This window comes from Salvelinus sp. IW2-2015, linkage group LG18 (assembly GCF_002910315.2).
Source record: "Salvelinus sp. IW2-2015 linkage group LG18, ASM291031v2, whole genome shotgun sequence".
Classification (NCBI taxonomy): Eukaryota; Metazoa; Chordata; class Actinopteri; order Salmoniformes; family Salmonidae; genus Salvelinus; species Salvelinus sp. IW2-2015.
The window spans coordinates 45430486-45447307 of NC_036858.1; the positions used below are offsets into that span (position 1 = coordinate 45430486).

At 42.4% G+C, this 16822-nt stretch overlaps 1 protein-coding gene across 1 annotated transcript in view; it reads left to right on the forward strand.

The window, feature by feature from the left end:
- The first annotated feature begins 2371 nt into the window (after positions 1 to 2371).
- The window catches only part of LOC111977354 (inactive phospholipase D5), a 53541-nt gene continuing 39090 nt past the window's right edge, over positions 2372 to 16822 (forward strand). The window contains exon 1 of the mRNA XM_024006739.2: positions 2372 to 2696. Within this exon, the coding sequence (XP_023862507.1) occupies positions 2691 to 2696 (6 nt within the window). The 5' untranslated portion in view covers positions 2372 to 2690. The remainder of the gene's footprint in view (positions 2697 to 16822) is intronic.

Below are 16822 nucleotides of genomic sequence, written 5' to 3' on the forward strand. Positions count from 1 at the left end.
CACCAGCTCTGTCAGGAGGAATGGGCCAAAATTCACCCAACTTATTGTGGGAAGCTTGTGAAGGTCGCTACCCAAGTTAAACAATTTAAAAGCAATGCTACCAAATACAATTGAGTGTATGTAAACTTCTGACCCACTGGGAATGTGATGAAAGAAATAAAAGCTGAAATAAATCATTTCTCTACTATTATTCTGACATTTCACATTCTTAAAATAAAGTGGTGATCTAACTGACCTAAACAGGGAATTCTTACTAGGATTAAATGTCAGGAATTGTGAAAAACTGAGTTTAAATGTATTTGCTAAGGTGTATGTAAACTTCCGACTGTACATAAAGAATGCAAATCGTGTAGATGTTCTTAACAAGTGGCCCAACAGCCAAAGAGAAAGACATTAATGAACACTACTTGGTGGCGTGGCAGCTGTGCGAACTGTCAGCTATGTCCTTAAATCTCATGTGAATTACATCAAACTATTTACCAACAGGCTAAGAACCTACACAGAAATGTCTTTGTATAGATGAAGATGTTAAGCCACAATGATGACAAATTTTCTGTAGGATTGAGGTCAGGGCTTTGTGATGGCCACTCCAATACCTTGACTTTGTTGTCCTTAAGCCATTTTGCCAAAACTTTGGAAGTATGTTTGGGGTCATTGTTCATTTGGAAGACCCATTTGCGACCAAGCTTTAACTTCCTGACTGATGTCTTGAGATGTTGCTTCAATATATCCACATCATTTTCTTTCTTCGTGATGCCATCTATTTTGTGAAGTGCACCAGTCCCTCCTGCAGCAAAACACCCCCACAACATGCGTCCCCCTTTTTCCTCCAAACATAACAATGGTCATTATGGCCAAACAGTTCTATTTTTGTACCAGAGTACGTTTCTCCAAGAAGTATGATCTTTGTCCCCATGTGCAGTTGCAAACCGTAGTCTGTATTTTTTATGGCAGTTTTGGAGCAGTGGCGTCTTCCTTGCTGAGAGGCTTTTCAGGTTATGTCGATATAGGACTCGTTTTACTGTGGATATAGACACTTTTTGTACCTGTTTCCTCCTTCATCCTCACAAGGTCCTTTACTGTTGTTCTGGGATTGATTTGCACTTTTTGCACCAAAGTACGTTCATCTCTAGGAGACCGAATGCGTCTCCTTCTGGAGCGGTATGGCGGCTGCGTGGTCCCATGGTGTTTATACTTGCGTACTATTGTTTGTACAGATGAACGTGGTACCTTCAGGCGTTTGGAAATTGCTCCAAAGGCTGAACCAGACTTGTGGAGGTCTACACTTTTCTTCTGAGGTCTTGGCTGATTTCTTTTGATTTTCCATGATGTCAAGCAAAGAGGCACTGAGTTTGAAGGTAGGCCTTGAAATTCATCCAAAGGTACACCTTCAATTGACTCAAATGATGTCAATTAGCCTATCAGAAGCTTCTAATGCCATGACATAATTTTCTGGAATTTTCCAATCTGTTTAAAGGCACAGTTAGCTTAGTGTATGTAAACTTCTGACCCACTGGAATTGTGATACAGTGAGTTATAAGTGAAATAATCTGTCTGTAAACAATTATTGGAGAAATTACTTGTCATCCACAAAGTAGATGTCCTAACCGACTTGCCAAAACTATAGTTGTTAACAAGAAGTTTGTGGAGTGGTTTAAAAACTAGTTTTAATGACTCCAACCTAAGTGTATGTAAACTTCCGACTTCAACTGTATAATTAAGCAATAAGTCCCGAGGTTGGTGTGGTATATGGCCAATATACCACAGCTAAGGGCTGTTCTTGGGCACAACGCAAAGTAGAGTGGCTGGATACAGCCCTTTTCCAGGGTATATTGACCATATACCACAACCCCCCGAGGTGCCTTATTGCTATTATAAATTGGTTACCAATGTAATTAGAGCAGTAAGTTAAATGTTTTGTCATACCCATGGTATACGGTCTGATATACCACGGCTGTCAGCCAATCACGATTCAGGGCTTGAACCACACAGTTTATAATGGATAATACTCGCTGGGGTTTTATCATTTGTCTGGTACAGACCTGTCAACTACAATTTCCTTTGGATTCATGTGAGCTCCTTAATATTAATCATGCATATGCATGTATCAATTTATACAGTGTGTCAATGCCTGTGTCTGATTTTGTGTGAAAAGAACTGAGAAGCTACAGGGGGTGTTATTTTCTCCAGTCTGCCACTGGCTGAGACTCTCACTCAGTATGGCTCGAACAGAGGGAGGGGAAGAGGGCTGGAGAGGATTTGTATTGGATGGAATAGAAGAGGGGGTGGATCATAAAGGGTAGGAGGGGTGAGGAGAATGGACCATCTATCTTTCCCAATCTCTCTCTCTATCTGTGTTTCCAACTAAAGGGTGGAGAAGTGTGAGGAATAGAGGGATAGAAAGAGAGGAGAGGGAGAACGGGAGAGAGAGGGAGGAAGTAGGAGAGGGAGAAATGGAGAGGGGGGAGATTGATAGCATCATGTCAGGACTCAGTAGCGTCCTGTTTCTTCACTCTACATTATACCTTTCATTTGGACGCTGTACAGCAAACAGGAGTAGCAGCGTGTGAGGGGACAGCTTTCCCTCCCCTGTGGGAAACAGAGTGCGGCTCCTGCCCAGGACACACACACAAACTACACACACACTCACACGTGTGCTGCGAAGAACACTATCGACACAGGGATGCACCATGAAGGTGAGCTCTACTCACCCAGAGTGACATATAGTTTGAGGGGAAGTCAACACTTTACTGTATGTCAGCAGCTACTGTACTGTTTCACTGGGCACGTTGCCAGCTGCCTTGTCATCATTTGATTTGATTTGATTTGTGTCCATTTACATGGGACAGTGTGTGGCTGTGTTGTAGCTCTCAATGAGACTTTGAAATTCAGAACAGGTGAATGTGTTTTTGCCCTGTGAACAATCTTGTTCGCTGAGATCCTAATGCTACAGTATATACGATCTGCTTAGCGGAGAGTCGTCTGATTGTTTCAAAAAGTTATAAATGTATGTTTTGCTTGCCTTGAACTACTTCACATCCAGGTGGTTAATTGGCGGTCTGCCAGTGCACAATGTCTGCAGTAATTATATGAACCAGAGTGAGGGATGCTTTGTGTTGTTTGGGTGAATGTGCTGGTGTAGCAGATGGGGGATCTGTTGACCTCACTCCTCATCCTGAAGTGTCTCCACTTGCGCTGCCTAGGTAAGACGCTTCGGGAGGGTGGTCACGTGTGTTTGCGAGGCAGATGTCCTGCGTACCAGCCTCATAAGAGCCGGATCAGGAGGAAGCGGCCCTCACTAAGCAAGCAGTGTGACGTCCTTTACAATTGGTTGTAGTTGAAGACGATGAAGACAATGATCATGGGTGAGGGATTTGGGCTCTTCGGTAGAGTGGGGGCTGGGATGTACAGTACATGGTTGCGGGGAAAGCAGAGAGTTGCTTAAGATGCTGCTGGTTTGCTGTGGTGCCGGGTTATTTGCTTGAGGATGAAGACTAAAGAAAGTTTGTGAAGGCGTCTATCACTAAATTAATGACATAATGCAGTTATGACATGAAAGAGATTTAAAATGTTTATACAGTTAGTGAGTGAAAACTTTCATGAGGATTTGGAATTGCTGTTCATTTGCATATTTGGCAAATGTTTTTGTAATTTTGTGTGCTTCAAGTAATTTTTTCATCTGTCATATTGTTGTCACATTGCGGTTGACACCTCTGAGATGCTGAAGATTGTGAGGCTGACAATGTTTTGCCTGGGATACAGGCAACCTCCTCTTTGGCGGTATCACAGCTCACTTAGTGGTTAGGGAAGGCGCAAATTTCAGCAACTGTCCTTCGTGTCGCCCGTCACTCTTTCAGCCCCGCTGCACAAAACAAAGTCTAACAACTAAAGCAGGCAGCCAATATGACACTGACTGTCCTGCTATTCTACTGGTGTGTGGGGAGATGAGTGGAAGGGGGGGTTCTCTCTGAATTTCACTCACAGACAGGATCTCTATGCACAGAACGTGCCAACATTCACACTCACACTCACTCACATTCATGCGTACACACACACACACACACACACACACACACACACATCACACACACACACATAAAAACACACACACACACCACACACACACACACACACAACACACACACACACACACCCCACACACACACACAGGACAGGCACCACACACACACATTGAGCTTACAGAACTCATCCAGCAGAAAGCCCATAGGAGAGAGGAGACAAAAGCACTTGGAGTGGTACCCATAGAAACATAATCACTGTCTCCTCAGGTAGCTCCATCTAATGCAACAGAGTCATCTTATGCAACAGAGTTGGTGGGATCATTTGAGGATAATATTGCATGGCTTACAGTCTCTAATGACGGTATGAGTAACATTGTATCTAAGAGAATTCTATCTTAGTCCCACACATTGGCAGACCGTGTTCGTTTATGGCATGTTTCAGTGTTTGTTTTGTACACGTGTGTGTGTGTGTGTGTGTGTGTGAGAGTGTGTGAGTGCGTGCGTGCGTGCGTGCGTGCGTGTGTGTGTGTGTGTGTGTGGGAAGCGTACTGACATTCTAATATCGTTCTCTCAGACCTCATGCTGTGAGACGGTTCCCTGGACAGAATTCTGTACTATTCTGTACTATTTCAGAAATAACACATACTGCCGACTGGTAAAATATGGAAGTGTAGCACATGGGGATGTGTGAAACTTACTCCTCAGCATCCTTACCCTTACTCACTAAACGTGCCGTTCTTTACAGTGGTGCCGTGACCCGGATCTACAGTTGTGCTCAGCTCAACGCTTGGGTCACTGTTGAGTAAGTTTGAGGGGGGAATGTAAGACATGGGGATGTGTGAAACCAGATTATCCATTATATTGACCAGATACTCCATTGGCTGCTCTAACAATGAAAAGAAACGTCTTCAAAAATGGAAGGCAGTCGGGAGGAGGCAGGTGAGACCTTTCTAGCCAATGAGAGGGCAGATACGAGTGTGATAACGGGCACAACTCGGATATAATGCTTTTTTTCTCAAAGTTGCCGAGATGCCACGTGTGCCTAACCTGGGTTCCAGTCTCTTTAGCTAATCCACTCCATGTACTCCATGTCATGTACCAAAGCAATAACAAGGAGTGGAATGTTAGCTTAAGAGACTGGTACTCAGACTAACATGCATCCACTTATATTGGACATGATTTGGAAAGGCACACACCTGTCTTTTTACGGTCTCACAGTTGACAGTGCATGTCAGTGCAAAAACCAAGCCATGATGTCGAAGGAATTGTCTGTAGCGCACCGAGAGTAGCAGATCTGGGGAAGGGTACCAAAAAATTTCACCAACATTGAAGGTCCCCAAGAACACAGTGGACTTCATCATTCTTAAATGGAAGAAGTTTGGAACCATCAAACCACTTCCTAGAACTGGCCGCCTGGCCAAACGGAGCAATCGTGGGAGAAGGACCTTGTTCAGGGAGGTGACCAAGAACCCAATGGTCACTTTGACAGAGCTCCAGAGTTACTCTGTGGAGATGGGAGAACCTTCCAGAAGGACAACCATCTCTGCAGTACTCCACCAATCAGGCCTTTATGGTCGAGTGGCCAGACGGAAGCCACTCCTCAGTAAAAGGCACATGACAGCCCGCTTGGAGTTTGCCAAAAGGCACTTAAAAGACTCTCAGACCATGAGAAAAAAGATTCTCTGGTCTGATGAAACCAAGATTGAACTCTTTGGCCTGAATGCCAAGCGTCACATCTGGAGGAAACCTGGCACCATCCCTACACTGAAGCATGGTGGTGGCAGCATCATGCTGTGGGGAGGTTTTTCAGCAGCAGGGACTGGAAGACTAGTAGATCGAGGGAAAGATGAACAGAAAAAAGTACGGAGAGATCGTTGATGAAAACCTGCTCCAGAGCGCTCAGGATCTCAGACTGGGGTGAAGGTTTACCTTCCAACAGGACAACGAACATAAGCACACAGCCAAGACAATGCAGGAGTGGCTTCGGGACAAGTCTCTGAATGTCGTTGACTGGCCAAAGTCAAGGGGTTGGAATACTTTATGAATGCAATGTATATACACTTGTATTCTATTTAAGGAACTTTAATTGCGGGAAATAACCTTTCATAGTTTGGGAAAAATCACAACAGCAACATAAGAGCCGCTTTAAAAAAAGTCTTACTTTATTGCTCATGTCACTTTCCTAAACTAACACAGGGGAATAGACCCTACTGTACCCCTCCACTTCCCAAGTGCATTAGGTCACACAGAGCTCTTGAGAACTTTTTCTGGATTGCATGAGCGGATGGGCTGACCACAGATCCCTCATGGTCAGGTCTCAGGAGCTCTGAGGTCTCTGTGAGACTGTAATGACCCAGACAGTGCTGCAGGCTGCAGCCTATAGAGGCTCCAGGAGGGAGGGACTGGGACAGAAACAGTGCTACCATTCCTGGCAGGTTCACTGATACTGCAGCATGGGGAGACACATCATTGATCACCCCTCTCCGAATTGGCCCTTAACTGGAGAAAACAAATGGTGCCCCTCCAGAGATAATGAGATCTAAGGAGTGTGTGCACTGTCCAATTAAAAAAAAACTAGATTAGATACAAAGGGAGAGGGAAATGCTTTTGAATTGTCTTTGAGATAGCTTGGTTGATGCTTGAAGTGATTATTTTATCAGATATTCTACCTTCTCTCTATTCTTCTACCAACCCACATGAAAAAATACTTCAGTTTACTACAGAAAACTACAGTACTTACTATAGTAAACTGTGATATACAGTAGAATACTATCCTACACACTGTAGTATCCCTCAATCATGTGTAGTACTTACTATAGAATGTTGTAGTACACTGTAGAATTCTACAGTAAATACTACAGTATTATCCACAAAAAAACACTTCACTTAATACTACAGTAATGTCAGCAAAAACACACATTTCTAACTATAGTAAATACTACATTATTGCATTTGCATATACTATGTCCATTCCCCACAATAAGTGAACTTATATTTATAATGAGGGTTACACGGAGAAAATCTGACCTCTCTGAAATGAAAATGGATGGCCCTCCCTTCAAGAAAATATATTTGAACTAAACCCTCCCTGAACGCTTGACATATATTTACACCTGCTGTGACATATATTGACTTATTTTATGGCTGGTTATGACACCTACAAAAGAGTGTCAAAACCCACAAAACCTACCAAGCAAGGCAAAACATTCCATTACACCCTAATCTACGTGTCAAAAGCATTGTTATGTTACAGTTGAAGTCAGAAGTTTACATACACCTTAGCCAAATACATTTAAACTCAGTTTTTCACAATTCCTGATATTTAATCCTAGTAAAAATTCCCTGTTTTAGGTCAGTTAGGATCACCACTTTATTTTAAGAATGTGAAATGTCAGAATAATAGTAGAGTGAATGATTTATTTCAGCTTTTATTTCTTTCATCACATTCCCAGTGGGTCAGAAGTTAACATACACTCAATTAGTATTTGGTAGCATTGCTTTTAAATTGTTTAACTTGGGTCAAACGTTTCGGGTAACCTTCCACAAGCTTCCCACAATAAATTGGGTGAATTTTGGCCCATTCCTCCTGACAGAGCTGGTGTAACTGAATCAGGTTTGTAGGCCTCCTTGCTCGCACACACTTTTTTAGTTCTGCCCTCAAATTTTCTATAGGATTGAAGTCAGGGCTTTGTGCAGGCCACTCCAATACCTTGACTTTGTTGTCCTTAAGCCATTTTGCCACAACTTTGGAAGTATGCTTGGTGTCATTGTCCGTTTGGAAGACCCATTTGCGACCAAACTTTAACTTCCTGACTGATGTCTTGAGATGTTGCTTCAATATATCCACATCATTTTCTTTCATGATGCCATCTATTTTGTGAAGTGCACCAGTCCTTCCTGCAGCAAAGCACCCCCACAACATGATGCTGCCACCCCCGTGCTTCATGGTTGGGATGGTGTTCTTCGGCTTGCAAGCCTCCCCCTTTTTCCTCCAAACATAACGATGGTCATTATGGCCAAACAGTTATATTTTTGATTCATCAGAGGACATTTCTCCAAAAAGTACAATCTTTGTCCCAATGTGCAGTTGCAATCCATAGTCTGGCTTTTTTATGGCGGTTTTGGAGCAGTGGCGTCTTCAATGCTGTGCGGCCTTTCAGGTTATGTCGATATAGGACTCGTTTTACTGTGGATAAAGATACCTTTGTACCTGTTTCCTCCAGCATCTTCACAAGGTCCTTTGCTGTTGTTCTGGGATTGATTTGCACTTTTCGCACCAAAGTACGTTCATCTCTAGGAGACAGAACGCCTCTCCTTCCTGGGAGGTATGACAGCTTTGTGGTCCCATGGTGTTAATACTTGCGTACTATTGTTTGTACAGATGAACGTGGTACCTTCAGGCGTTTGGAAATTGCTCCCAAGGATGAACCAGACTTGTGGAGTTCTACAATATTTTCCTGGGGTCTTGGCTGCTTTCTTTTGATTTTCCCATGATGTCAAGCAAAGAGGCACTGAGTTTGAAGGTAGGCCTTGAAATACATCCACAGATACACCTCCAATTGACTCAAATTATGTCAATTAGTTCAGAAGCTTCTAAAGCCAAGACATAGAATTAATGTGGGTTTTGACACTCTTATGTAGGTGTCATAACCAGCCATAAAATAACGCAATATATGTCACAGCAGGTGTAAATATATGGGCCATGACAGTGTTATGACCATATTATGACAGGTTATGACAAGTTATGTCAGTTGTTATGACATATTATGACATGGTTATGACCCTGTTATAATTTGTTATGACACTGGGTGTCAAGTAAAGTGTTACCTCTTTAGTAATACCACACAAATTTCTGAAATGACTAGCTAAGAATGGACAGAGAGATAAGCCTATGTGTTTATCTTATCATATTTGTCCAATGCCAAATCAGTGTGTCTTGTTTGCAACAAAATTCCCTATTTGAAAATAATTAAATCTGAGACTTCATTAGGAATCTGAGCATGGTAATTTCAAATTTTAGGCCTACCTTTTCACCTACCAATGCAGAAAAATGTACTGTTGGCTACTCTTCTTCCATGCCTTAACCCAACGAGAGAAGGTCACAAGTGTTTTCCTAAAAGCTGTCTGGGTTTTAACATCTTCTATTGTACAGAAAGCGAATAACTTAATCAATTGATATTGACAGAATTAGATTACTTCCCAAACAAAGTCCATTTTTTGTCTCCTCGGCTATAGAAGGTTGTAGCTCAGCCTCTGAATATCAAAGAAAGAAAATAATTATATTCCCATATGCATCGGAGTCACATCTTTCCCGGGTATTTTACTGCTTGATTCTAGCATAAGGCATCGCGGACAAAAGTGCTGTTTTAGATAACTTTATATAATCTGATCCTTTTTATTTTCTTCAAAATCTTTTTTAGCCATTTTCTTTATTTTTTTTAATGTATTTTTATTTTACCTTTATTTAACTAGGCAAGTCAGTTAAGAACAAATTCTTATTTTCAATGACGGCCTAGGAACAGTGGGTTAACTGCCTTGTTCAGCGGCAGAACGACAGATTTTTACCTTGTCAACTCGGGGATTCGATCTTGCAACCTTTCGGTTACTTTCGGTTAATAAAAGGTAGACCTATGGCATACCCTCTCATACCCCCTCAATTCGAGTATTGTTAGGCTATTTAAAGAGTGCATGGTGGGTGGAGGAATTGCCCAAGAAATATATGGATATAGCAGTCTATAGCCTAATATTGTCTGTCTTATTTCTTAATTAGGAAGAAATAGGCTCCATCACAAAGCCATCTTGTTGTTAGTAATTATGTCTAATTAAAATTAAGATGTTGAAATTAATTATGCTTACTCGAATTTGCCTACTTTCAGCACCATGAGCTGTCCAGTTCCGATTGATTGTGCTGTGGCTGCTGCTTCAAGCTTCAGCACCACAATGTAAGTTACTTGAATCTGGCTTATTGTGAGGTCAATAACTCTGATAAATACAGTACATCATGGGCAATAAATATATTGTTTTTAAAATCAATTATAGTAAGCAAGCTATTAAAGTTGACCTCCGGTCCTCACCTTCGCGCTCTCCTTCTCAAACTGAACAGAACATAGGATATAGGCTAGTCTTTCCACAAGATGGTGCATTTGTTGGACTAGGCCTACAAGATAGTGCATTTGTTGGACTAGGCCTACAAGATAGTGCATTTGTTGGACTAGGTCTACTCAAAAAAGATTTTAGAAGAAGCCTTTGACTCTCCTCCTGAACTGCCACCGTAGACCTACACAGCACAGCCATTGGTTAGGCAGCCGGGACTCAGGGCTGGAATATCCATTGCAGTGTGTAATGTAGGCTAGTTTTATTTACACAATCCAAGCAGCTATCTTAGAAATATAACTTTGGTCTGTGCTTCTCCGAACATGTACTTTGTAGCCTATAGGCTATGGATCATTTGATTGAGACCACACTAAATAGCCTATAAGCACACTTGATATTGCATGCACAGTGGATAATCAGAGCTGAGGGGCATCAATATATGTGACCGACCGCCTTGATTCGGTCTTATGTAGCAACATTTGAAATGGTGTTTATTACATTGGATAAAAGTAGAGACTCAGAGCTAGAAAATGGTATATAATGCACTGCAGTTGAGGTACAGTGGGAAAGTAATTCTGCTTTGAAAGTTGCTAAACTAGGTAACCTCACTTTTTGAGAAAATGGTCCTTGAATGTTTGGGTACACCTACTGGAGAGTGCTTCTTTGTCTTCACCCATTCAGCATCGTTCACACACTCTTAAGCCTTAGCCCCACCCATCTCTTTAAGGATTCGCATGTGAGGCCATGTGGTAAACACACCCTACATCAAATAAAATTGTCCCAGTCTGGGAGCAAAAATGTATTTGTCACATGCACAGGATACAGAAGGTGTAAACGGTAAAGTGATGTGGTTACTTGCATAGTTCAATATCAAAAACAGAAAGTGTCCAGATAAAATATAATTCATAAATATTTTTTAATTATTAGATGACTCTTACCGACACACTTGTCTAAATTGATGGGTCATGTGAAGGAAATGCTATAACCACCCCCCAGCCACATCTAGTTAAGTGGATGGGTCACTATTGTCTAGACATGTACACATGTTAATGAAATACAATAGATGGCCGTAATCACCCCCAGACACACCCGGCTAATTTGATGGGTCATGTAATAATCCGGTCGAAGTGGAGTCATTTGTTTAGACACTACACAGATCATACACGCAGTGGCGCAACATTCACTGGGGACGGGGACGGGGACGGTGGACATGTCCCCTCCACATTCTGAAGTTGCATTTTTGTCCCCCCCAGTTGTAACATTGGAATGTGATACCAAACGAGGCAACGGTGTGCTTTAGGACCATGTGGATGCCTCTGAGTGGTCGGATTGGCTGTTTGGAGTGTTTATCCGACTGGATAAAAATATATATAAATAAATATTATGTCCCCCCCACTTCTAAAACCAAAGTAGCTAACTAACAGTATGCTTTAACTTGCAATAAAAATGACTTTCTGACTAAATGGATAAAATCCAAAGATTTTCTATTGGGTTCAGGTCTGGAGACTGGCTAGGCCACTCCAGGACCTTGAGATGCTTCTTACGGAGCCACTCCTTAGTTGCCATGGCTGTGTGCTTCGTGTCGTTGTCATGCAGGAAGACCCAGCCACGACCCATCTTCAATGCTCTTACTGAGGGAAGGAGGTTGTTGGCCAAAATCTACGCCGATACATGCCCCATCCATCCTCCCCTCAATACGGTGCAGTCGTCCTGTCCCCTTTGCAGAAAAGCATCCCCAAAGAATGATGTTTCCACCCCATGCTTCACGGTTGGGATGGTGTTCTTGGGGTTGTACTCATACTTCTTCTTCCTCCAAACACGGCGAGTGGAGTTAGACCAAAAAGCTCTATTTTGTCTCATCAGACCACATGACCTTCTCCCATTCCTCCTCTGGATCATCCAGATGGTCATTGGCAAACTTCAGACAGGCCTGGACATGCACTGGCTTAAGCAGGGGGACCTTGCGTGCGCTGCAGGATTTTAATCCATGAGCGCGTAGTGTGTTACTAATGGTTTTCTTTGAGACTGTGGTCCCAGCTCTCTTCAGGTCATTGACCAGGTCCTGCCGTGTAGTTCTGGGCTGATCCCTCACCTTCCTCATGATCATTGATGCCCCACGAGGTGAAATCTTGCATGGAGCCCCAGACCGAGGGTGATTGACCGTCATCTTGAACTTCTTCCATTTTAATAATTGCGCCAACAGTTGTTTCCTTCCACCAAGCTGCTTGCCTATTGTCCTGTAGCCCATCCCAGCCTTGTGCAGGTCTACAATTTTATCCCTGATGTCCTTACACAGCTCTCTGGTCTTGGCCATTGTGGAGAGGTTGGAATCTGTTTGATTGTGTGTGGACAGGTGTCTTTTATACAGGTAACGAGTTCAAACAGGTGCAGTTAATACAGGTAATGAGTGGAGAACAGGAGGGCTTCTTAAAGAAAAACTAACAGGTCTGTGAGAGCCGGAATTCTTACAGGTTGGAAGGTGATCAAATACTTTATGTCATGCAATAAATGCATTAATTATTTAAAAATCATACAATGTGATTTTCTGGATTTTTGTTTTAGATTCCGTCTCTCACAGTTGAAGTGTACCTATGATAAAAATTACAGCCTCTACCATGCTTTGTAAGTAGGAAAACCTGCAAAATCGGCAGTGTATCAAATACTTGTTCTCCCCACTGTATATATATATATATATATACACAGTATGCATACCTATCATCTTAAAGATAATCCATTGCTAATAGCTAACTAGTGTAACCCATTTTGATGTCAACACCAGCGGTTAGCTAGCTATCGCCAGTATGTGTTGCATTGAGGAGTATTCTCAGGTAACAGTGTGCTCTACGTCTACCCTGTCTCCTTGTCTGCCTCCCAGGCAGCTCATTAAGCTGCCGGAGACATGTCATATTAGTGTGGCCGCTGCAGTCCTGTCATTGTCGCAGCCTTGATGGCTGAGAGATACATTGTCACGTCATCACACACTCAATCAGTTCTCCTGATGAAAAACAGCTATTTGAACTCTCACTACAAAGTGTTGGTGTTCTTTTTTCTTCTAGCAATGCTGCCTCATCTCCCAAAGTTGCCCTTGACAAATATTTGCTTTGATGTAATACAATTATTATAATGCTGGGACCATAATAATGTCCTTGTTCCTGTTATGAGATGGCTTTTTCTCTATGAATTCTCCCCTGTTGGTAACTTCCAAATTGGTTTATGGTCTTCATCAATATATAATGTTCATGTCTGCGGTGGAGTCCTCCAGTGGTGAGGTCCTATTTTATTTCCCCTATGCTTTCCCCATGAAACACAATACTGCAATTATACACTGAACAAAAATAGGAATGCAAAATGCAACAATTTCTAAGATTCTACTGAGTTACAGTTCATATAAGGAAATTGAAATAAATAAATTAGGCCCTAATCTATGGATTTCACATTACTGGGAATACATATATGCATCTGTTGGTCACAGATATCTTAAAACAAGGTAGGGGCATGGATCAGAAAAACAGTCAGTATCATCTCCTTCGCATAGAGTTGATCAGGCTGTTGATTGTGGCCTGTGGAATGCTGTCTCACTCCTCTTCAATGGCTGTGCGAAGTTGCTGGATATTGGCGGGAACTGGAACACGCTGTCTCACACGTCAATCTAGAGCATCCCAAACATGCTCAATGGGTTACATGTCTGGTGAGTATGCAGGCCATGGGAGAACTGTGAGATTTTCAGCTTCCAGGAATTGTGTACAGATCCTTGCGACAAGAGGCCGTGCATTATCATGCTGAAACATGAGGTGATGGCGGCGAAAGAATGGCATGACAATGGGCCTCAGGAACTCGTCACGGTATCACTGTGCATTCAAATTGCCAACAATAAAATGCAATTGTGTTCGATGTCTGTAGCATATGCCTGCCCATACCATAACCCCAATGCCACCATAGGGCACTCTGTTCCCAACATTGACATGAGTAATCCGCTCACCCACACAACGCCATACACATGGCCTGTCATTTGCCCCTTACAATTGAAACCGGAATTCATCCATGAAGAGCACACTTCTCCAGTGTGCCAGTGGCCATCGAAGGTGAGCATTTGCCAACTGAATTCGGTTACGACGCCGAACTGCAGTCAGGTCAAGACCCTGGTGAGGACAACGAGCATGGAGATGAGCTTCCCTGAGACGGTTTCTGACAGTTCGTCCAAATTCTCTAGAGAAAAGTAACATTATTTCTTCTGGCAACAGCTCTGGTTGCCAATTGCATGCTCTCTCAGAACTTGAGACATCTATGGCATTGTGTTGTTTACACCTGTGTAATGATCATGCTGTTTAATCACCTTCCTGATATGCCACACCTGTCAGATGGATGGATTATCTTGGCAAAGGAGAAATGTTCACTAACAGGGATGTAAACAACATTTGTGAGAAATAAGTTCAGTTCATGAAACATGGGACCAACATGTTACGTTTATATTTTTGATAATCCTCCTTTGATTAATAACAATACCTCCGGTTACACGATCCGCTGATTATGTTCTTTACCGACAAAAACCCTGCTTGAAACAAAGACCAAATAATTCAACCCCGTCATGTCCTGGAATCTCCCCTGAAGTCAAAAATTTGCTCATTGTTTTTACCTCCTCCTTAATGAATAATTTTTGCCTGTGGCTTGTCAAGAGATAAGCACACTTGTTCCTATTGGCAAAGCTTTAATGAGTTATTTAGCTTGCAGAGTCTGTCGGAGTCTGGCTTTTAAGTATGCGGCTTAGAACAGTCCTGATGGGAGTTTACACCCCCTCTAAACCAGACACAGATCAGTCCTGATGGGAGTTTACACCCCCTCTAAACCAGACACAGATCAGTCCTGATGGGAGTTTACACCCCCTCTAAACCAGACACAGATCARTCCTGATGGGAGTTTACACCCCCTCTAAACCAGACACAGATCAATCCTGGCAGTGCCATTGTAAATAGTGCTGATTCCACAGTAAAGATGGTCCCTACGGAGAGAGGTTGATAGTGGATAGTGACCTGCCCATGGCAATATGATACTCTACAGATATGCAGAGAGGGCTGAGGCAGGAAGCAAGAAGCAACATTAGAAGAACCGGAGGAGTCTGCAAAAAATATACTACTTCTACTGTAAATGGAGAACAGTGGTAGCCTATTGCAGCTGCTAAAACTGATGTTTCTGCACCAGCATACATTCGTTTGTTTTGCCTACTTTTGTATTTGAAGTGTTCAAGGCTTTTCTATTCTAACATGCAGCAGAGTCCTCTGACACAAATAGTATTTAATTGATCCCTTGTCTTGAGGAAAATGGCTGTTTTTCTGTCAGTGCAGCAGTTCTGGAATTCCCATCGCAATTTTCCTATCATCATGGTGTTCGTTCTGCACCAGCTGTCCTCTGGTCATTAAAGTCCCAGGCTGATGCTTCACAGGAATGTGGGGAGGTTTGCTCCCATCTGGTATTAGTAGGTGTCTGGAGGCCTCAGCTCTCATGTCGCTCTAATGGAGGCTTAATTGACTTATTGATCAGGAGGGCCCTGGCTGTAATTAATGGGCTGAGCTGCCATGCAAGGCAGGGAGCGGTTCCCAGTCCTTCAGACTATAGTAGACGCAATCTTTACCAGCTAAGACTCTGAGAGACAGAGGAGAGAGGAGCATAGCCGCTGGAAGTAGAGGTGCTGGTGCAATTGAACATGCTAAAGTCAAGGAACCATTAGAGCTAAACTCTATACCATTTAAACACCCATCACTCCATTGTGTGATTGGCAGCAGCATTAATCAGTGGGTGACATGGGTGCCAATAACCAATCACAGACAGCAAAGCTCCTCCTGTTGGAACCCATGCAGCACACTTTATTTACTGAGTATATCATGTACAAGTATCATTAATGTGTTTTGTTTAACAGATTTTTTGTGCTTATATTTCTGGTGTGGTTTTCATTTAAGACCTTTTGGACTTTCAACTCCACACCTTTTTTTACCAGTTTTTGATCTATACTGTTTGGCTTCCACTTCTTTTCTTTGGTGCGAATAAATAAAACCTAAAAAACACATGTCAGTCACTGGCATGTAGCTAGCTCACGCCTGTCTACCTCTGAGCGCAGACATAGAATACCAGTCAAAAGTCTGGACACAGGTACTCATTCTAAGGTTTTTCTTTATTTGTACTGTTTTCTACATTGTAGAATAATAGTTAAGACATCAAAACTATGAAATAACACACCAAAAAAGTGTTTTAATATTTGAGATTCTTCAAAGTAGCCACCCTTTGCCATGATGACAGCTTTGCACACTCTTGGCATTCTCTCAACCAGCTTCATGAGCTAATCACCTGGAATGCATTTCAATTAACAGGTGTGCCTTGTTAAAGTTAATTTGTGGAATTTCTTTCCTTCATAATGCGTTTGAGCCAATCAGACAAAGGTAGGGGTGGTATACAGAAGATAGCCCTATTTGGTAAAAGACCAAGTCCATATTATGGCAAGAACAATTCAAATAAGCAAAGGGAAACAACAGTCCATCATTACTTTAAGACAAGAACTTTGAAAGTTTCTTAAACTGCAGTCGCAAAAACCATCAAGCGCTATAATCAACTGGCTCTCATGAGTACCGCCACAGGAAAGACCCAGAGTTATCTCTGCTGCAGAGGATAAGTTCATTAGAGTTAACTGCACCTCAGATTGCAGCCCAAATAAGTGCTTC